General features: G+C 30.2%; 3 protein-coding genes and 1 pseudogene across 5 annotated transcripts; 2 read left to right on the plus strand and 2 right to left on the minus strand.

Annotated features, from left to right (window-relative positions):
• Positions 1-6,273: 6,273 nt before the first annotated feature.
• Positions 6,274-10,228, minus strand: LOC107907756 (probable serine/threonine-protein kinase At1g09600; annotated as a pseudogene).
• Positions 10,229-14,557: 4,329 nt separating this feature from the next.
• LOC107909134 (chaperone protein dnaJ 72) lies at positions 14,558-17,997 on the plus strand. Of its 3 annotated transcripts, none has more exons than XM_016836570.2 (3): positions 14,558-15,101; positions 15,658-15,727; positions 17,519-17,997. In XM_016836570.2, the coding sequence occupies exons 1-3, from the start codon at positions 14,686-14,688 to the stop codon at positions 17,576-17,578; spliced, it is 546 nt and encodes a 181-aa protein (XP_016692059.2). In that variant the 5' UTR covers positions 14,558-14,685; the 3' UTR covers positions 17,579-17,997. The 3 variants fall into 3 exon arrangements, with proteins under 3 accessions (XP_016692059.2, XP_016692058.2, XP_016692060.2); XM_016836569.2 differs by having other exon boundaries at positions 14,579-15,101; positions 15,795-17,571; XM_016836571.2 differs by lacking the exon at positions 15,658-15,727 and having other exon boundaries at positions 14,579-15,101.
• Positions 17,998-19,002: 1,005 nt separating this feature from the next.
• On the plus strand, positions 19,003-19,868 carry LOC107907757 (probable inorganic phosphate transporter 1-4). The gene is made up of 3 exons (XM_016835077.2): positions 19,003-19,015; positions 19,297-19,711; positions 19,865-19,868. The coding sequence occupies exons 1-3, from the start codon at positions 19,003-19,005 to the stop codon at positions 19,866-19,868; spliced, it is 432 nt and encodes a 143-aa protein (XP_016690566.2).
• A 2,133-nt stretch (positions 19,869-22,001) lies between these two features.
• On the minus strand, positions 22,002-22,864 carry LOC107907758 (uncharacterized). The gene has a single exon (XM_016835078.2). The coding sequence runs from the start codon at positions 22,815-22,817 to the stop codon at positions 22,125-22,127; it is 693 nt and encodes a 230-aa protein (XP_016690567.1). The 5' UTR covers positions 22,818-22,864; the 3' UTR covers positions 22,002-22,124.
• Between the last annotated feature and the right edge of the window lie 1,048 nt (positions 22,865-23,912).

Here is a 23,912-nt window from a genome sequence, read left to right on the forward strand (position 1 = left end):
TTAAATAATGAAAAAGTATTTTTATTTAAATTTAATTAAAAATATATAAATATTAATATAAAAACAATTCTTTTAATATTTTATAATATACAAATAGTAAAATGTACCATTAAATTATGTTAAGTTCAAATTTAAGCACGAAAATTTTAGAACTATGTTGCAGTCAATTTGACCCATGAATAAACCATATAAATTATTTTCAGTAAAATTTGATGTGGATATCAGTCCATTTATAATAATGCAAATAGGACAAGAATAAACAAATACATTAAAATTTATTAAAATATAAAACATTTTAAATATAATTATAAGAAGAAAAAAAATACACAACTCGCATACAATGTGGGATATATATATTTATGCTTTCTTTTGGAGCGATGGGACAAGCCCACCACACTCCACTGAAAAAGGGGAGGGACCCCTTTACTCTCACGCTCAGATATTGTAAACATGAATCGATCCCATATTCTTTTCATCATTTTTTTTAAAGAAAAATCCAAAAACATATCTTAATTTATTCTACTATAGTCCTTAATGGATAAAATAAAAGTTTAAATGATGACAATTAAGCATCTCCGATTAATTAGTTGGAATTCTTGATTGAATTTTAGTTCGGTTGGTATTGATATTGTTATTAATGTAAGAGGATGCATGTTTGAGTGCGCTGAAGCGTATTATCATCCTATTTAAGGGTTGAGGAGGAACTATAAATAATTTAATGTATTATATAAAAAAAGCAGATATAATAATAACAACAACTTATAATGAGATTAATGTTAAAAAAAAGTAGAGTAACTAAAAGTGATGAAATTATAATAGATAAATTTTATAAAGGGTATTGTGAGCCCCTTATCAAATGTCGTTGGAACTAGTCAACACTTTTATAAAGCCATCGAGGCTTAGAAACAAGCCAAGACTCTCTTTCTCTCTCCTTATAATTTCTCCTTCTTCCTCTTTATCATCATACTCGACCACCTGCAACCAATGATGTTTGAATCAAATTGGTTGAGGTACCGGTCCAAATAATGATATTAAATCAGTTGGACAAGTTAAAAACCGTTTAAACCAATTTTTTTTTTAAAATTTAATATTTTTTATTGAGTAAATTAAACTGACAAATCAATAATTTTATCAATTTAAAGTTAATAAACCAGTAGTTTAATTCTAAAAACATTATTTATATCTCTCCATCCACAGAGTTAATGATCCTCAACCACCCTTTCTCTTTCTCTCAATTCATCAGAGCTTTTAAGACATGACAGATCTATCCATATCCAAATTTATAATCCAAAGGCCATTTCTTCCGACTTGTAGCACAATTTTTTCGTTGTGGTCGAGTAAAAAGACCTCACCGGCTTTTTGGCTCGTGCCATAGAAACAATATTGGTTAAAATCATTTCCTTTTTGTATTTTTCTTTTTATGAGCTGTTTTGAAATCAATGGAAGCTTGAATTATAATCTTATAAATATCTTTTTTTTCTATTTATCTTTTATGACCAATTCCTAAAAAAACATAATAAAGTGAAATTCTTTTTGTTGGAGGATGTGAGTAGACCTATTTATGAGTTGGGCTATTCGTCTAAGTTTGAAGAATCGTTCAAAATTTGAGAAGATTTAGACAAGAATATTAGGCTTAAAAATGGGTTTGGTCAAAAATATTATGCCCATTTAAAATATGAGCCGAGCTCAGGCTCAAACATTCAATGCCCGAGCTTGACCTGACATGTTTTCTGTGTTTATAATTTATTATTTCATGTCATTTATATATATTATAATCTATAACACATAAAAACTAAATCTATAATGGTATATAATACTATCATATAAACATTAAAAAAATGTTAAAAAGCCTATATATAAAATTTTAATAAATGAAAACTCTTGTCAAACACTTGTTTGGTATAGGTTCGAACCGTGTTACCTACATTCATTTCCCTTAATAAATTTTATGAATCTTTTATATTTTTTGAATTTTTACTTTTTAAATCATTTGTTAACGTGATATATAAGACAAATAGTGTCATATTATCATGAAATACACGTGGATTGCCACACAAACTAGGGAAGAAGCCAAAAATTCTTTTGAGGGGGGGCCGAATGAAATTTTAGTTTTTAATAGTCTATATCTTTATCATTTTTAAAGGATTAAATCAATTTTTTATAATTTTAGGGGATCAAAAGTGTAATTTTACCTTTATTAATTTAAAATTTTAAAAAAACTTAAAAGGCCTAAATAGCAATTTTATATTTTAGGGGAGCCGGGGGCCTTGCCACCCCCTAGATTCGCCTCTGACGCCAACATTGTTGGAAAATTAATACTTTAGTTAGCATTTCGTTAAAAAATGATTTGACTCTTTTAAAAGATTAAGGGTTAAGTTTAGCTCAAAAGAAAAAATGACTAAATTGACAAGAAATATAAACAGCTAAATTTATATTTTTTTTCTTTAGCATAGTACAGCACAGCAGTTCAACAGCTACAAGGAAAATCACTGTTACAACAAGAATAAGAGAGAAGCATATTGCCAGTTTAAACAGCAAAACAAAGACCAACTCCAATATTTTTTTTACGAAAGGTTTAATTATGGTTTCAGTCTCTCTATTATGTTAAAATTTAAAATTTAATCTCACGATTTTAACTTAAACATAATTTGGCCTTTATTTTAATAATGTTATTCGTAAGTCGTATTAAAGTTAAATTATTTTTACTAGTTTTCAATCACATAATTATGTGGAAATTCAATCATTCGTGTTCAATCAATAATAACTTTATATAATAGTTGAATGTTTAATATTATTTTAAAAAAGTTTCACGTCACCATGTTAAGGATAGCAATTAATGGTATTATCAATTTGGACCTACTAATAATATTATAAAACAAAAGAAGCAAAAGTATGGTTTAAAAAAGAGAATATAATAGAGGGATTAAAATCATAATTAAACAATTTAACCCATAATATTTACACATTCTCTCAACATTTACACAAAATATATAAATGAGAGAGCTAAATCTGTTATTATACCAATCAAAATTATGTATAATTAAAGGAAAACATTAACGAGGTAATTAATTATTTTTAATTGTTCACCTTCAAAATCAACAAATTAATAAATTATAAATTTCAAAAAATTAATTGAGCTATTTACAGATCACACCTTAAATGATATGTTAAATAAAATTAATAAATTCACCATACCATAGATATATAATTAATATAATTATAATATATCAAATTAGATTAAACAAATGTATGGTTTATAAAATTTTGTATATGATATATAAAATTATTTATTATATATAAATAAAAATTATTTTTTAAAACGAAAGTAATATAATTTTTTTTTTCTTTTCAATTTTTTGGTTAATGAAAACATAATAGTTTAAATATAAATTAAGTCAATATAATGTTTAAGTTTATTTATTTATTATTATATAAAATTCATTTAATAAAAGTATTTTTATTGAATCAAAATTTTTATCTATAAGTATGATAAATTTTCTAATGAAGTAAAATTATTTAATTAAATAAATATTTTAGTAAAATTAAATTTCTTATTTATAAATGTGATAAATTTATAAAAAATAAAAATTCATTTAAATAAAAAATTCAATAATATCATAAACAACAAAGATTATATTAGTGAATTCAAAAGTTTTTTTCAAACTCATGTTTATATATATTATAAATTATAGATAAATATATATATAAATATTTTTCATTTTGGAGAAATAAATATTATTTTGAATTATTTTTTTTGGGTTCTATTCATGTCCATATTTAATTTAATTTTATATCAATTTTTTATAATAATTATTAAATTATTTTTCATTATTTAATTAGCACATGTGATATATAATACATAGAAAATTTTAAAGAATATAACTATGATTTGAATAAAAATAATATATATTAACATAGTGCAATTGTTTTATACAATTCAATTGTTTTATACAATTCGTCTCAAGCAGTGGTGAATCTGGGGAATGGCAGGGGCCGGCCCCCTCTAAAATGAAAATTTTTTCAATTAGATCTCTTAAAATTTGATTTAATATTTTAAAAAATTATAAAAATATAAGCTATTAAATGGTAAAATTGTATATTTATTATCATAAAAATATATAATTTAATTTCTGTCCCCAATAAATTTTCTGGCTTTGCCCCTGGTCTCAAGTAATATATTTTTTATATATTAAAATGAATTTTATTAATTTAATAAATTGTTGTTTATCCTACTTTATTTAAAAAGAAAAGAAAAAGAAAAAGTGAAATAAAATTTAAAAGGTTTGAGATAATTTAATAATAAATTAATAAATGATGAGGAAAAGGCCTAAGGTTTGATGAAAGTCGCACAAAGTGGGAATAATGAGATAAAGATCTGAAACTCCTCCACTCAACACTATATCAGATTCTAGAGATTTGCTAAAAAGTGACCAAAATTAAATTATTATTTATTAAAAATGATAGTGTTGTCCTTTTCCACACAATTATAATTAATTCTATAATTAATTATTATATAACGACTATATATTTGCCTTATCTCAAACACACCCTTTTTTGTACTATATGTATATATTAATTTCATAAATGCTCACATGCAAGGTTAATTTCAGTGGATAGTGCGTGCAAGTTAGATTAAAAATTAAATTGGTCTTTTTTGATAAAAATTTTATCCATTTTTATTATTAAAAATTGATATGGTTGATGGAATGACCAAAAAGTTATACGTGGTATGTCATGTGTACCTCATGCTAACGTACATGGATCCGTTTTTTTAACAGTAGAAATAGATGAAATTTTAATAGAAGGATCAATTTGCTCTTTAATCCATTGTATAATGACTAATTTATCTATTTTTTTAGTAAAGGGGGTAAAATGTAATTCGACTCTTAATATAAGGACATTCTTGATACTTTTACCTTCGTTACAGCTTTTAATTAATGAACAAAAAAAATTATGCCTTTTATTTTTTGTGTAATTATTATTTAATACATCTTTTAATTAAGAGTTAATTGCATCAAACATTTTTGTACTATGACCCTCATTTTAAATTAGTCTTTAAACTTCAAAATGCTCTAATTACATTCTTAAACTGTCGATGTTATATCTATCAAGTCATTCTATTATTGAAAAAAAAATTAACCATCAAATGGCACGTAAAACTTATGCGATATAATTTAAAATGAAAATTTTAAAGAAATGTAAATTGTTGTTGCATAACTTTTAAAATTAAAAATAAAGTAAAACTGAAAAAGAAAGAGTTTGTGAACGATAGTTTCTGTAAAAGTTTCAAAAACCTCTAAATCAAAATTTTTACAATATTCATTTTTCTTTAAACTTTTCATTTTAAATTATGTCACATATTATTTGACATCCTATTTAACGGTTAAATTAACGATTTTAGTAATGGAAGGACCTTATTGATATAATATCAATAGTTTGAGGATGTAATTAGAATGTTTTAAAATTTGAGGACCAATTTAAAATGAGGGTCATAATTTGGGGATGTTTGGTGCAATTATCTCTTTAACTTAACCATGACATAGTTGTACAATTATTTTGTATATTTTATTTACTTTATTTGTTTTATCACATTAAACAAGTCTTGTTTGAATTACAAACCTGTATTTGATGGAAAGAAATAAATATTTATGATGATTTTGCATAAAGGAACACAACATATTAATTTTTAATCATTCTTTAGTAATTAATTAAGGGATAATGATTTATTTGATTTTTCAGCTTTACAAAAAAATCATTTTAATTCTTTATTTAATTTTTTGTCTCTTTTAACCCTTAAACTTGTATTGTTTGTCAAATCACCCAAAATGGATGGAAAAGTTAAAATCGGTTAACTTTATTGACATAGCATACCAATGGATGTCACGTTTGCAATTAATTAATTTTTTAAATTATAAAAATATTAAAAAGTATAAAAATTAATTAATTTTTAAGAAATTAATTAATTGCTAATACAGCAAAAGTTAACTTTTTCCTCTATTTTGGGATAATTTGACAAACAATACAAGTTTAAAGGCTAAAAAAGACAAAAAAAAATTAAATAAAAGACTAAAATGACTTTCTTTCAAAATTAGAGAGCCAAATAAATCATCATGGCATTAAGTAAATATCAAGAAACCAAACATATCTGTATATCTTATGGTGGCCATTAGAAGCATTGGGTGGTATACATATATATATAATAACAAGTTGAGGAAGCTATTGATGATGACAATCACTACATGAATAGTATTATTGGAGACAACACAAATTCAATTAATTTGAACTCAAACTCGATTAAAAATGTCAATAATCCAAATTCGAAAAATGACTCAAACCAGAAACCATGATCTGAAAATTTTAAATCAGTAAAATTTTTAAAATGTAAGTAGGGATTTAAAATTCTCATGTTTGAGCCTTGGGTTTTACAATGTTGAATCCATTGTATGCTTTGAAACTTTGAAGTCGTTTCCATGTTGTATCTTTCAGTTTAGCTTAATCTTTCTACGTTGTTCCTCAAAATCCTTTCTGCCAGCGTTCGTTCATCTCACGACATTGGATCGGATAGCATCTTCAAGCAAAGGCAATATCAAGCGAAAACGTATGCCATCTTTTTTAAATACTCCGAGGACCTCAAATTTGTGTAGCATTTCAATCTCACTATATTGTAGCCTTTTTGCACCTTGCATTTGCCTGTGATAACAATTGGATACCTCGGACTTGAAGCAACCAGCAAATAACTTCGGAGCAAGTCTTTTCGAGGAAGCAATGAGCAAAGAACCTCGGAGCAAGCCTTCCACATGGAAGCAACCAGTAAACAACCTTGAAGCAAGCTTCCCACACGGAAGCAGACAGCAAACCTTTGTAAGAATCATTGTTCAAATATTCCATTATGTTTCTGCTAAGAATACTAGGTTGCAATTTTTTATTGGTTTCATGGCTTCTCAAGACGTGCTCTACGTACAGCCTTCTGGATATGTCTCTCATGCTCTTTAAGTATATCCTCAATGTTTCCCCCAGGAGGCATCAATGGTCCAGAACAGTGGATCCGGGTTTTCCGTAGTGCACGAACCTGCAATAACACAACCACAAACTAGACTTGGTAAACGCGTATAAACACGATACGTTTAAGCATGATTAACACAACATGTTTGATACACATATCATATCCAAAGTCAAGTTCAGCATACTATAGTCTATATGAATTCATGTATTGGGTTCCATATCTAATCTCAACGACCGTGATGATCATTTAACCAGAAAATGATGAAAGTATCAGTTACAAGGAAAAGTAGGCAAAATGAGTCAGTTACTTACTGAAGTAGGATCTTCGTTAGTTGCTGTATCCTGTGTCTTACGGGAAGCTTTAGTTGCTTGAGGCATTAGTGAAGGTTGTGGTCTTAAATCAACACTATTTCGTGTAGGAACTGACTTTTTCCATGTTCCTACCGCATTACGGTGGATCATCGAAGAGGATTGAGATAAACAGTTTTGCAAAGAGACATCATGTGTATCAATATGGAAGCCAGAGGCACCATCCTCGATATGACCGGCTCGTATTTTTGACTGTCCTTCTTCAATGAATTCCAGAGTCCGCACTCCCTTAAAATCTGACGTCCCTCTTCTAACAGATTCAGGTCCTCGTCCCCTTACAGCCTCGGTTCTTTTTCTAAAGTTACATGGGAGAACACAAAATCAAAACAAAAATTCGTAACATTGAAATAAGCCATAAAAGAAATACCTTCTCGCTTCCTCATCGCGAAGTTTGATATCTAGTTCTTTGCACGGAGAATATTTTGGTAGATCAGACGGATCACAAGGGAAAGGCTCCGTTGTGAAGAACTAAGCAATCAGTTCAACAGAGTAGCACAAGAAAGTTAACACTTCGAATCGCAAGGGAAGGGCCTATATATATACACGGTTGTTTAAATACCTCACTGTTAAGTGCTGAAGCAGCAGTTCCTCGATCTTCCGGTTCCATTGAAAGGAGTTTATCGACAAGAGACAAGGCAGATTGTGGGAAGTTCTGAACATGTCGGTGACATGGCGCTTGTAAGGTTGTTGCGGTTTAAAACTAGTTGCATGTGGAAGTTTTGTTTTTTGCCAATACTCCTCACTAGGTGAACCACAGAGCTTAAAGATCTTATGCATTTGCTCCACCTGGAAACAATCGGAAAAGCAATCACCGATGAACAGTTTGAATTATGCAATATGGACTCGATAACCTTGTCTAACACGACCAGACAGAAAAGGATGAACACATAAATGAGAGGTTACCTCTGTTCTTCCAGGCATAATCGGCTTCCCAGAAAATAATTCGGCAAGTATACAACCAGTACTCCACAAATCTATCGCAATTCCATATTCAGTATCCCCAAGCAACAGCTCAGGTGCCCTGTACCAAAGTGTTACGACTCGACTTGTTAAAGCTGCTTTTGACCAACCTGAAAGATCGTACCTAGACCAAAATCTGCAATCTTAAGAATTCCATTGTTGTCTACCAGAAGATTTGAGCCCTTAATGTCTCTATGCAGGACACTGCGGCTATGGCAGTGTTCGAGGCCACGGAACAACTGTTGCATGTAAAATTTAATCTACAACAAAATCACATATGCCTCTTATAAGACCAACAATATATTATAACATGTGTAATATCATTATATCTGAAATAAATGATAAATAGAGAAACATGTACCTGCGGTTCAGTGAACTTGTTGCCAGGAGTTGCTGCAAGCCCAGCAAGATCATGCTCCATGTACTCGAAAACAAGATACAAGCTGCTCGACATCCTTGAAGTGACTATACACTCGAGTTTCATAACATTTGGATGGTCGAGCCTCCTTAAGATAATGATTTCCCTAGCCATAAAACGAACACTATGCGGATCCATATTAACAAACCGGACCTTCTTCATGGCAACGGTTTTGCCTGTTTCTACGTCACGGGCCTTATATACACTGCTATAAGTTCCTTGTCCAACCTACATATATGGAGCTTACTATGTCATTATAGGCAAAAAATTAAAATCATTTCAATATGCATCCATAGGCAGGGGCCCTGGATATGTCAATACAATGGTGAAATTGCATTTTAGCTCTCATAAAACTATACAACTCAATCTCGACCCCCCAGAAAAGATTTCTAGCTTCTCCCCTGTCCATGATAATTAACCAACAAGAATGCATAAATGATTAAAGATGCTCATTTGTAGGTGACCAGTACCAAAAATTTGCTGCCAATGTAACTTTTAACATTGCACCACCCTTTCAACATATTTATCAATTTTAAAGAGAATTGGCAATCCAATTATTCATGCTTGCTCCATATGAAAAAAAAATTATATGTAGTATTTTCAACTAGTATTCATGAACTTGAATATCATTGCACATGCTGATGAATGTACATGCAAGTCATAGGAAGCATGAACTAAAAGGTTCTCACATAGCCACGATGATCACATAGCAACTTCATATGTACTTCAAATTCCATGGTTCCACTTGATCATCATTAAATCATATATAACAATATGAATGTACATGCAAGTCATAGGAAGCATGGAGTGAAAAGTTCTCACTTAACCATGATGGTCACATAGCAACTTCATATGTACTTCAAATTCCATGGTTCCATATATGAATGTACAAGCAAATCATATAAACATATGAATGTACATAGTAACTTCAAATGTACTTCAAGTTCCATGGTTCCATTTAATCCTCATTAAATCATATAACCATATGAATGTACTTAACAACTTCATATGCTACTTCAAGTTCCATGGTTCAATTTGACTCATCATCAAATCATATAATTAACTACATACATCATTTCTCAAGAGAGTAAAATGAAACTAATCATAAAGAGACATTGATATAGAGAAGCAATATACCTTATCTAACTTCTCAAAAGATTCCACCCTTCTAGGCAACCATCCATCAATAGCTTCACCTGCAACTGAAGCTAACCATGAAGGCCACCCTGCAGAAACTAATCCCCCTTCAATCACCAATTTCTTTTCACCTTTAGCAATTGAAACATCACCATTGCCATTGTTCTTTTCGCTGTCTTTGTTGCTGTTGCTATCAATGTCCTTGTCATTGTTGTTTGAAGCCCATAATCTTCTCAAAAAATGCTTCTTTTTTTTGTTTTGTTTTGAATAAGCTAAACAAAAAGGACCATCACCATGAATGAATCCTGGGATTCCCAGGTCAACATTGTTTTCATTATCTTCTCAACCATAGGGAAAAAAAAATTAAAATCTAAAAAAAGAGATAAAATCAACAATATTATCTTGCAAATTAATTATGGAAAAAAAAAACTAAAATTCAAATGGTTGAGAGAAAAGAATGAAAACCCAGAGAAAAGAAAAATCCCAGGAAAGAAAAGAAAAAATCTTTATCAAATGATAAAATTCAAAGGAAAAGATAAAGGAAAAATGGGTGAGAAACAAAAATGCAATTAGTTTTGTGAGATAAGTTCCTAAAATTGCGACAAACCGAATATGTTTTTAGGATATGTCACAAACAGACACACTGTGATGTTTGCTCTTTTAGTTTTCACTGAAAAAACTTTTTCCACACCTCTCAATTTTGATCAAAGTAATGTCTGTAGACAAAATTATTTAAATTGGATTGTTGAATTAAATCGGTTAGATAAAAAAACAGTAAGTGCACCAATTGTGAACTGAATCAGTTTAATCGATTGAGCATATAATTAAATTAGATAAATTGAATTTTTTTTCTTTTAATATTTAAAATATATATATTTTTAAATAATTTATTTAATTAAAATCGGACTAATTGGTCAGGTCAATAATTGATGACTTGACCAATTCTATCATTGGTCCGGTTCCAAAAACCTTGACTATCAATTTTAAAAGTGGGTATCTAAGGACAATTAATTATAATGTTAATATTTTTCATTAATTTTATATAATTTTAATTATAATAATAAATTTAGTCCTCAAAGTTTACACATTTTATTTATATATTCGAAGCCAAAGTTTCTTTTTATATATTCTTTTTGAATTTTTTAGGTTTTTTAGAATTTTAAATTTTTTCGATAATTTTTTAGAATTAAAACCAAATTGTTTGAATATGAAAATATTGAGAGATTAATTTATTTTTATATCAATTAAAAATATGTATAATTAATCAAAAATATTAACGATTAACTGAATTTCAAAATTTACAAAATTAAATTACTTCCGTTTCTAGTGGGAAGGACTAAGAATTTTAGAGGAAGCAATTAAAACTATCATAATGCAATCTTCAACAACGAATCTGGTGAGGTGATGAATGACAATGCTGGAATTATAGCATTTGCTAAACCAGTCACTATGGCACCAAAAAGAGAAATCAACAAAGTGAACCGGGAAGTTCTCGTAGTTGTTGGTCTCAATCGGCCAGGGATTGGAGCAAATTGAACACGGATAGTTCAATGCATTTGATGACAGGCTGTGACTCAGCTGGAGGTTTGTTTCGAGACCACTAAAGTAAGTGGAGTACATGTTATAGTCGGAATATAGGTGTGTTTAGTTCTTGATGCGGAACTTTTAGCAATTATAGATGGTTGAACATAGTCTCGAAGAGAGGCATTAAGTAGCTGTTGGTGGAAAGTGATTGCTTGGTTGTTATCAATATGTGGCTCTCTTGTCTCATTATGTGTTGCGAATGGAAATTTAGTCTTTGTTTTTTTTCTAATTTGATTTAAAAATATAAGTCCAAATTCTTAATATTATTAAAATTCTTCCATTAAATTTAAGTTCATTGTTTTGCTTTTTATACATAAATATTAAGTATGTTGGAATCGACCCAATTAAGCAATAAGTAAAAAAAATAGTGGAATAAATTGAGAAATTGAACACACAAATTTAACGTGGAAAAATCCCTCCAAAGAGGATAAAAAGATCATGGGCAAAGATAATTTTATTATAATGACAAAAGAACGAAGAGTACAAAAGGTAGAGATAAAAACTAAACCCCAAAAACCCGAAAACAAAGAACCCTCAAAACGTAAACACAAAATTCTCTTAATGTATTATGAGTTCTAATATCTAATGAGTGTATTTTTTAAGGTTATAAAAGAGTCTATTTATAGGCTAAATTCATAGGTCAAATAATAATAAAATAATCTAGATTAATTAAAGTTTGATTGAAACAAATAAACAGAGTTTAATCTAGCATTCGACTTGTACACTGCCGAATTAAAATTAACCTGAGTCTAATTTTCACGAACACAGTGTCCTAACTTTTCAAAACCTGCATCTAAAAAAGAACCTGTCTTCAACGAAACGGTCATATCTTTTTCCCTCTTATGACCAAGTTGCCTCCGCTCCAAATGAGTTGAATTCGACTCCGTAACGGACGAGGGACGTCCGATTTCACCGGTCACTGTAGAACCTTCCAGAATATAAAGATTGTCTGTTCTTTTACCTTTTAACAAAACAAGAGCTCCACGAGATATTTTAATGTCGCTCGACTCGATGTTTTCAAGTCTAAAATACTCAAGGAAATGAGATTCTTTCGTAAATCAGGTACATACCTGACATTTGAGAGTGTTCTAATCGTCCCATCAAGTATTCTAATTTTAACAGTACCAATACCAATTACCTTACTAGATGAATCGTTTCTCATGCGCACAACTCTACCTTCAATCGAACTGTATGTGGAGAACCATTCTATTGGGACACATGTGGAAAGAACATCCCGAATCTATGATCCACTCGGACGTGAGCTTGGAGCTATCGCTTGTTGACACTAATAAGAAATCATCACCGCTTTCATCGGCCAAATTAGCACCAACTACAACTTTATCGTTACTCTCAACAGCTCTTTTATTTCGCAATTTATAACAATCTGCTTTGACGTGACCTAACTTTTTACAATAGCGACACATTTTGTCTCGTTTCTTTGATGCTACCAAAAGGGAAACTTGCCTATTTGTCTAGCTATCCAAACCAAACTCATTATCGAGTTTGTCTCTACTCAACAAATGACCATTCACATCTTCGAATGAGAGTTTCTCTCTGCCATAAATCAATGTCTCCCTGAAAGACTTGTATGAATGGGGTAAAGAACACAATAATAGCATAGACCGATCTTCATTGTCAATATGAACCTCAACGTTCTTTAAATAATTTAAAATAGTAATGAATTGACTGATATGATCTCTAAGAAGCTCACCTTCATTCATACAAAACGTAAATAGACGTTGTTTCAACACTAAACGGTTAGCCAAAGACTTAGTCGCATAAAGAGTTTCTAACCTTTTCCACAAGGCGAATGAGGTCTTCTCCATCAATACCTCTTGCAATACCGTATTCGTGAGGCACAACTAGATTGCAGACAAGCCCTTTTCATCAAGCTCTTCCCATTCTGTTTGATTTAGATTCTCAAGCTTTTTCCCGGTGACAACCTTTTTCAAGTTGGTTTAAACTAGAATTGTCATAATCCGAACTTGCCACAAATTGAAACTTGTCTCACCATCGAATTTCTCAATTTCAAATCTTGTTGCTACCATATCTGAATGGGCTGATTTATGAAAATTAAATCAGCTCTGATACCACTTGTTGGAATCGATCCGATTAAGCAACAAGTAAAAAAATAGCGAAATAAATTGAGAAATTAAACACACAAATTTAACGTAGAAAAACCCCTTCAAAGAAGATAAAAAAACCACGGGTAAAGATAATTTTATTATAATGACAAAAGAATAAAGAGTACAAAAGATGGATATAAAAACTAAACCCGAAAAACTCGAAAATAAAAAAACCCTCAAAACGTAAACACAAAATTCTCTAAATGTGTTATGAGTTCTAATATCTAATGAGTGTATTTTCTAAGGTTGTAAAAGAGCCTATTTATAGGCTAAATTCATAGGTCAAATAATAATAAAATAATCTAGATTAATCAAAGTTTGATTGAAACAAATAAACAGAGTTTAACTGAAAGATTATTTCTCAAATTTGACTGAAATAGGAGTATACTCAACAAAGTGAATTTTTTTTATTTCAAAATGTTAGACTAGCAAATTTGATAATATTAATAATTGGACTAAAATTTTGAAATTTGAAAAGAAGAGAGACTAAATGAGTAAATTCCTAAAAATACAAGGGTTAAAGTACTTGAGAAGTCTCTATATTATAGGGATTGTATCAAATTAATCATGTTATCAAATGAATCAATTTAGTTCCTATACTATTAAAAAAAATCAAATAAGTTCAACTTATAACAAAGTTAACATTTATTGTATAAAAAAATATCTTGAAAATTATTTATTTTCAATTGCAGTTCAATTCCAAATAAAATATTTCATTTACAAAATCATAAAAATTTTAAAAATATTAACTCGGTTAAACAATAAATACTATTTGGTCTTATTTGATTTTTTTAATAGTAGAAGAATTAAATTAATCTATTTAATAGTAGAGGGACTAATTTGATTAAGTACTTAATTATAGAGGGATCTCAGGTTCATTCACAAAAATAAAAGTAAAAGAACTAAATTCCAAGTACACGAAGAATATAGGGACTAAGACCATATTTTAACCAAAAATAAATGAAAGTTTTAAGAGGAAATCAAAGAAAGGACAGGGACGAGCCACGAAGGCGATGATGGCTTCGAACTTGGTAAAGACAATACACGAAACTGATAGAGAGGAAGGTGCAAATCGAAACCTAAGGAAAAATGGATCTGTACAAGGTACTGGGCGTGAATCGGAGCGCCACCAAAGATGAAATCAAGGAAGCGTTTCGGAAACTGGCAGTGAAATACCATCCCGATAAGCACTCCCATTCGGCGAAACCCGTTCGAGATTCCGCCACCCTCCGATTCAAGCAAGTCTCCGAGGCTTACGAGGTCCTCAGCGACGATCGGAAACGCGCTCACTACAATCTTACTTCTTCCTCTTCCTCGGCTTCTTCTTCTTATAATTATTATCAGCGATACGCAAACGCCAGCCGCCGCAGTGGCGGTGGCGGTTATGGTTTTTCTTCGGCCAATTCTTATAAAAATAATCGTCAAAATTACGCGAGTAATTTCTGGCATGTTCCGCTACGATTCTTCACTACGCGCGCCTTCCTTCTCAATCTTGCCTTTGCTGGGTAATCAATCTGTCTCTCCTTTCTTCTTTTCGTTGTGTCTTTTAAAATTGATCTAATTATGGTTTTAGTCCCTCTATTATGCTGAAATTTTAGATTTAGTCCATCTAATTTAACATAATTTGATCCTTGTTTGCCCAAATTGATTACTGATTACATTGTTAACAGTTTCCGATAAAATAACGATGATGTAGCTTTTACTGTAGAAAAGTTATCCAGGCTACTGGGACTGAGGAACTGCCCTTTTTTTTTATCAGCACTGTAAGAAGGTTATTAAAGCCAATCACGCCACTATTTCAGTGGCAAACTTTTGCGGGTTTGAAGTTGATTGCATGAGTTTCAGGGTTGGATTCATGTGTTTGTGAACCCATTCTCCCTTCCCCAACTGTAATTGCGTACTTGTATAAAGAAAAGTTATTAACAAAAAATTCGCAACAGCTAACAATGTTATCAATTTGTAGAGGGATTAAATCTTAGATTTCAGCATGGTGGAGGTATTAAAACCAATTTGATTAGGGATATTTAGCAGTGAATGACTTGTTTATGTCCTTCACTACAGTGCTTTGTATGGTGGAATCGTTGTAATTGATAACAGCAGAGAAGCACTGTGGAAAATGCATAATCCTGGGGTATGTATATATTTTGCTCTATCCTTTCTCTTTTTCACTGCTGCTCATTTGAGTCTCTTCATTTCAGTTGTGGCTAAGGGTGCAATCAGGCCGAGCTGTGCCCAAATACTGGCAAGCTCGAGCTCGAGCTCGATACTCAGCTCAAGTTCAATCCAACATCTATTTTTAAACTTGAGCTCGGCTCAAGATATAATCAAGCTCGATTAAGCTCGGAAGTATTCAAGCTTGAGCTCAGCTGGATAATTAAGTTTAGGGTTAATAATATATATTAAGGACAATATCGTAATTTAATAATTGAAAAATATTTAACATATATATTAAAAATGAAAAGCTCGATAAGCGTTGTGAGCCATTCGAGCCAAGTATTACTAAGCATAAATTCAGCTCAATCAATAGCTTGAGCTGCTCAAGCTCTAGCTCGGCTCAATAATTACCAAATTGAGTTCGAATTTTTTTGAGTCAAACTTGAGTAGCTTGCAAGTACCAATATTTCATTTACATCTTTATTTGTGACAACTTTTGTCTTCCCAGGTTATTCACTATAATCTCTAATACTAGCTAGCTTCCTTTATCATTTTGTTTAAAACTAGAAACTTCTGGGCTGTTCTATACTATAGGGAGAAACTAGGCAAGCATTCTTTACTAAATACTGACGTAGGAAAGCTAGCCTAGGAGGGTAATTTTCATGGCATGTTTGTGATATGAATTCTTGAGGATTGAGGAACATAGGAAAATGTTATTGAGGTAAGAAAAGATAGCATAAAGCTTCTCACCTAGAGTACCTTATGAGTTAACTTTAATCATATCAGGCAACTGCAAGTGTATCGATGATGAAAATGCATTGATAATATTCTATATCTCAATAGAGAGAGAACATTGAATTTTTAGATACAAGAAATTTTCTTCTTAATATGATCCTAACATATATGGCTAGACTTCGAACAGAGAACTGCAATCTTAAAACAAATCCCGTTTACATGAGCTAAATCTGAATTTAGATTCTAAACACAAAGTTTGGAACTTCCAGCAAACCAGAAAGGAAAATATTCTTTGACACTTGAAGCTCAAGAAAAAATAAATAAATAGGAACTTAGCTTTTCCTTGAAGAAATATAAACCTAAGACTCGAAAGCAATTTGATGAAGCCTATAAAATACATCAAAAGAAGAAAATTATAAGTAATTTCTTGCATTCACACATTACTTCCAATGTGTGTATAAAGTGAAACCATTTTTTTAATAGTAGATGCTAGATCATTTTGCTTAAGCATTCTTAGTTCCTCATAAGAAAGTCTATATACTTTCCTTGTTGAATTTTATCCTTTTTGGCATCTTTGTCTTTTTATTTAAGTATGGTCTAAGGCATTAGATTTCTTATTTTCTTTGACCCTACTCTTCTGAATGAGGGGATTATGCACCAATCACTGAAGCAAATGCTCAGGTGCTCTAAGGCGTAGACTTGTGTTAGATTGTAGAATTTCAAGTCTTTGGAACCATATTCATCCCTCTCCATTCCCATTTCTTATCTTTCTATTGGTTTATTTATTGAACTAGTTATAAATGATATATGTGCCGAAATTTCTAATATATTCTCTCTAATATTATCTATGTTTATGACATTGTCTTGCATGATAAAGCCTTGCCTTCGCATAAAAATACTTCATAAATCCAAAGTAACAAGAAATTACAGTTTGATTGATTCGACCTCTAATGTTGTGCTGGATTGAACTTTTAGTTAAGATTAGATACTAGAGGATATTTACTCAATTAAGACTTGCTTCATATTTACTCAGAAATCATTTGAAGAAGCCATGGAGTCAATTGAGAAAGCCAAAGCACGTAGAGATAAATAAGAAGACTATTGCTCAAACTCTATTCGGTCTCTGCTAGTTTGATCAATGGTGCCTTTTTCCTCAGCTTTGGGGATCAAGAGTACTGCTGTATAGTTTCTCACTTCCTCCTATTTTTTGTTGATATTTTATTTTAAGTTTCTATAGTTATTTTATATTATAGTTCTCAGTCTGTGATAGTTATAGTTATTGTATTACAAGGTCTATTTGTCAAACCTGTAAACTTGTGGTTGTATATGTTAAAGCCACAACCATGCCTATGTTCTCTGTTCTAGAGAACAAGCTACTAGCATTTTTATTCTTGTAGAGATGAATAGTAGAAATAGAATAATTGGAGTTGGGATCGAACTTGAATTGAACCGATATTTTGCTGCATTTTCTTGTAGAATTTTGTGAAATGGCATAGCAAGCATATTTTTGTAGATTTTGCCAACTAGTTTTATGTGATTGTTTTGTTGGAACTTGACATTTTATCTATAGCTAATATAGTTGATTATAAATGTTGGAACCCCAGCATTGGACCCATTGGCGCAGAGTGTTATGTCATGAGATCAAATCGCAGGAATTGCCTGCTAATGGTGTTGGGGGGGGGGGGTAATGATTCAAGTTGTACCAATATATTTATACACTTGATAAGAAATGCTTTTCCTCTTCATCTTCTAAAAAGAAAATGGAGGTTATTAAGAATCAGTTTGCCAAGCAGAGGTTTTTATTTTTACCTTAATCAAGATGATCGTATATGATATTTTGCTCTGTTAAGGCTACTATATACACACTAAATAGGCCCCCAGTGTGGTTTCATTAACTTTAATTCCAGCTGCAGCTTTGGGAAATTGGCATTTGTAGTAAAGAAGTCAATTTTGTAAGGGTACCACCCCCTTTGCTCATTTCTCTTGAGGTATACTTGGTAAAAAAAAGAATTTTCAATTTTGAAATCTATTTCATCTAATTTTATTATTGGTAAATTCAAAATGATATATGTATTAATAAAAAGTAGTATGAGGATGTCGGGTTCAAGAAATATAATTCTACTTTTAGTAATAATATTATAAGGGGTAAACTACAAAAATAGTCACTTTTGTTTAACTCAGGTTATATTTTAGTCATTTATGTTTGAAATGTTACGTTTTAGTCACGCATGTTATTATTTTGTTACGAAGTGATCACTCTTCCGTTAAGTTTCGTTATCTCCTTAACGGTAATCCTACGTGGCAGTCTAACTAGATTTTAAGTGCCAACTTAGATTTCCTAATAGGATGAGAATAGATTTTTTAATTAAATAAATTTAATTAATTAAAAATTTTAAACCCTAAATCTTAGTTAAAAAACCGTTTATCTCCCCTTTTTTTAGTTTTCTTTTTCAGTTGACTAAGAAAGCTATTATCATCAGAATTTTTCATTCACCTACAAAAATAAAAGAGGATTCAATGGAGGGTCCAGGTATGTCTTTTTCACCGACAAATTTATGTTCTAAGACTTAAAATCAAGTGGTTGTCGACAAATTTATGTAATAAGATGAACTGCAATGACTGCAGCATGTGAAAAAAATGATGTTCCAGTTAACATCCTAGAATGAAAAGCCAAAATAGTTTGTTTTAATGGCTGAACTAGCTTTTGTTCAACTTGGGGCTTTTTCCATTTTTATTTGACATGGGATTGTTTATTCAGATAAAACTTAAAATTCCTATGTTTTGTTAATTTCCTATTTGATCTGGTTTTAGGTAAAAAAAAGACAGAAATGACAAACCAGCTTGGAGTTCTTAATGCGTTGGATATAGGAAAGACACAATGGTACCATTTCACTGCAATTGTGATTGCTGGAATGGGTTTCTTCACTGATGCTTATGACCTTTTTAGCATCTCTTTTATCACAAAATTGCTCGGTCGTATTTACTACTTCGATGCACTTTCTGAAAAGCCTAGAACTTTGCCTCCTCGTATTGTAGCTGCTGTTAATGGTATGGCCTTTTGCAGAACTTTAGCTGGACAACTTTTCTTTGGTTGGCTTGGTGATAAATTAGGCCGAAAACGAGTTTATGGACTCACATTGATGCTCATGGTGATCTTTTCCATTGCCTCTGGACTTTCCTTCGGAAAGTCTCCAGATGGTGTAATGGCAACCCTTTGCTTCTTCAGGTTTTGGCTTGGTTTTCACATGCTACAATCATTGCAGTTCATCTTATTACATAACTTTATCGACAATTACTTGATTTTAAGTCTTAGAACATTAATTTGTCGGTGAAGAAGACATACCTGGACCCTCCATTGAATCCTCTTTTGTTTTTGTAGGTGAATAAAAAATTCTGATGATAGTAGCTTTCTTAGTCAACTGAAAAAAAAAACTAAAAAAAAGAAGATGAACGATTTTTTAACTAAGATTTAGGGTTTAAAATTTTTAATTAATTAAATTTATTTAACTAAAAATCTATTCTCATCCCATTAGGAAATCCAAGTTGGCACTTAAAATCTAGTTGGACTGTCACGTAGGATTACCATTAGGGAGATAACGGAACCTAATGGAAGAGTGATCACTTCGTAACAAAATAATAACATAGGTGACTAAAACGTAACATTTCAAACATAAGTGACTAAAATGTAACATGAGGCAAACAAAAGTGACTATTTTTGTAGTTTACCCTATTATAGGGTGATATATTGGACATGTATTAAATTATCTTTGTTATGATGTTTTTAATTAAAGTTTTCATAAAATTATGGCAATTTACGATAATTTTTTTTTATTATAAATAATTATAATATATATAAAAGCATGGAGTTAGAGAAACTTTTAAACCAACTAATATACCATTTTATTATTCTTTTGTAATTTTATATATATTATTTATTATTATAAAGATTAGTATATTTATAAATAAGAACTATAATTTTATTAAAACATTTCTTATATGGATTATGATGGTAAAAGTACAATAGAGACTTTTGTGCTAAGAGTCAAATAGTATTTTTCTTTTTTATTCAAAATAGATAAGTTAATCTTATACGTAAATTAAATAGTAAATTAATCATTTTTATTAAAAATTTAATCTATTTTTACTGATAAAATAATCAAATAGTAACATGTGGCATACCATGTATACCTTATTCTGATGTACATAGATCATTTTTTTACAATAAAGATGATTAAATCTTTCACAAAATGATCAATTTATTATTGATTTAACGTGCACGAACTAATATTTCTATTCTTTAAGTAAAATATATAAAACACAATTACTTTCAATACAAAAATTTCTATGACATGTTAACGTTAAATAAACTTATTTCATAACATTTTAAAGAGTTAACTTCTATAATACAAAATTTTATTTATATAATAATTTTATTTTTCATATGTATCTCAATAAAAAATAATACAATAAATATTATATAATATAATTGTGATAAATTTGTTAATTATTAGAAAATAGATTGTACTAATTTAAGCTCTAATAATGATTAGAAATTATTTAAATATTGTACTAATTGTTTTAAATAATATTATTTTAATTAAAAATTTAAAGTAAACTACCTAATAGAATCTACATATTATTAGAAGAGAATAAATTAAATTAAGATCCCCTAAAAAGTATAGTTTTTAGGTACTAATAAAATAGAGTCACGTAAAATATTATTAAATTAATATCGAATGTCTTATGGGAATAATTTATATTAGGATTATCCTAAAAATTAAGATTTTTAGACACCAATAAAAATTTCCCACATCATCAAATTTTAAAGACAATATTATACACTCATTCATAGAGAAATTATTTTATGGACCCTTCCCACCATATTTGTCGTTGTCCATTTTCAATTATTTAATTACATTTCATTTTTTCATACCCCTAACACATAATTTTGGTAGAATAAACCTAAAATCAAAACCTAAACCTTGAATCTCGAGCTCTTAACCCTGAACCCTAAACTCTGAACTTAAATATTGAACCTTGAACTCAAACACAAACCTTAAACCCTAAATCCCAAACCTAAACCTTAGGATTCAGAATTCAAGGTTTAAGGTTCGAGTTAAAAGTTAAGGGTTTTGAGTAAAATAATTACCAAAATTATGTGTCAATAACATGGAAAAATTACACATTTTTTTTAAATTGATTACACAAAAACAAAAAATATTAACTCAAATGATTAAAATTTATAAAAAAGAAAATATGTTTGTTTATAATTTTTAAAAAATAATTAAAAAAATTATTTTAAGTAATTTAATTAAAGTTAAATTAAGTTGGAGAAGATATTAGATATAGATAAATGTATAATAATATTTTGTTATATTTAAAATTTTAAAGACATGACACTATTTTATTGGTGCCTAAAACTATACTTTTTAAGATCATCTTAATATAATTTATTCTCCAAAGTTTAGTTATAAAACTTAAATACATAAATTTAAAAAAAATTATAAATCCTAAAATTAAAAATTTGGAATACAATTACAGTTCGAAAATACTAACATATAATACAAACACAGAAAGAAGTGATTTTTTACGTAGACCACCTTCCAATGCAGAAAAAAAACTGATATATTTACATAAAATCAATTATGGAAGGTGACGAGAAACCTATTTCGTCTCTTAAACCTACATCCCAAAATTCGAGTCATCTCAGTTCCTTCACCAATAGGCAAAGTCACAGCTTCCACTCTCTTTTTCCTCAAAAGTTGACCAAATATCGACCCATCTTTTTTATGATGAACATTATGAACTATCACAGTCGACCCTGTTTTAATACCATCCTCCTCCTCCACCATTGTTTTAAACATTAATTTCAAGTACTCATCGTCGAACTTACAATCGATCACTGCAAAATCCACGTTCTTCAACCGCATTTTTATCTGTTTTATGATTGTCTCGCGTGGGCTAGTGTTGGTGGGTTCAGCGTGAACCAGATTTATGTATTGTTGAAGTTGATCGGCGGTGTGGTGGTGGTGGTGGTGGTGGGATGGGAGGATGCAAGTGAGTTGACCGCCGGTGTGTTTTGCTGCGACAGCAAGTGCGATGGTTAATGGGGTAATGCCTTGGGTTGTGATTTCGACGATGTGTTTGGCTCCTTTGCCGGCTGCCATGGCTGATATCAGTTCCATGCAGTTGGGTTCTATTAGTCCTTGCTTGTCATCTTCTTCAACTGGGCTCTTTGCAGTTGGGTTCCATGCGGTAGGAAAAGATGAACTTACAAGATGAAGTGTGTCCAAATAAGCTTTCATGGCATCTTGAGGAGACCATTCCTTCATTTTTTTTGTTATAGAAATTATTGGATGGGAATAAGATGATGAAAAAACTTAGGGTTTATGACCAAATTTATAGCACTTTCTATGTCAGAACCTTGAAGATAATAAAACAAATACGTTGTTGGCCAATTATGGGTACAACCACATTAGATACTAGCTAGGTTGACAAGTGGCATACATATGGCTGTCAAATAAGGTGACGCGTGTATTTAAGAATGTTAAAAAACAAAAAAGGCACCTAATTTTCATGCAATTTTATAAGTTGTGGCAATATTTGAGGCATCCCATGTGATAAATTTGCTGACGTAACCAAAATAATTCAAGATAAAACATGTTGGTCTCTGACTATTGTCACATGGATGGACGTGGCGGTCATTTGGATAAGACACGTGGACATTAATGGTTACTCGAAAACGACCTGCTTACACCTATCACCTATGCTAAGTGCATTGAATCTGTCGTTTTGATCGTTCTTCACTTTTGTTTGCGCATTATTTGTGAGATAAAAGGGTAAAACTACCATGAAGTACAGGAGTTGGATTTTATTTTTTCCTTTAGTTAAAAAAATGGGTAAAATACTTCTCGTACATTAAGTCAAAGAGTAAATTGATCATTTTTATTAAAAATTTCAAAATCAGAATGTTAAATTATAAAATTGTGTGGCTTAATGGTTACTCACCTCGGCTCTTAATTATATGGTCAGGAGTTCAATCCTCGATTATAAGAATGAAACACATTTCATAGCTTATCATTTTAATTAATTATTTTAATTTTAAATACTTTTATTTAATAAAAATACTACAAGTTATAATTTCATTGGTTTAGAGGTTTTTTCAATCAAAATTAAAAATTAATATCTAAAGTAATAACGAAATAAAACTTTAAGTACTTAAATGAAAATTTTGCATAATTTGAATCATTATTTAATTCAATACTTGAAATGATGGACTTTTTAAATTTAACATAATTTAATTTTTTACTTTTACAATGATATTAATTAATTCAAATAATTAGCAATTAAAACGGTTATGCAAATTTTTCTTAAAAACACAATTATAACACATAAAAAAATCTATTTCGGCATCATCAATTGGAATA

The sequence above is a fragment of the Gossypium hirsutum genome, chromosome D08, assembly GCF_007990345.1.
Source record: "Gossypium hirsutum isolate 1008001.06 chromosome D08, Gossypium_hirsutum_v2.1, whole genome shotgun sequence".
Taxonomy (NCBI): Eukaryota; Viridiplantae; Streptophyta; class Magnoliopsida; order Malvales; family Malvaceae; genus Gossypium; species Gossypium hirsutum.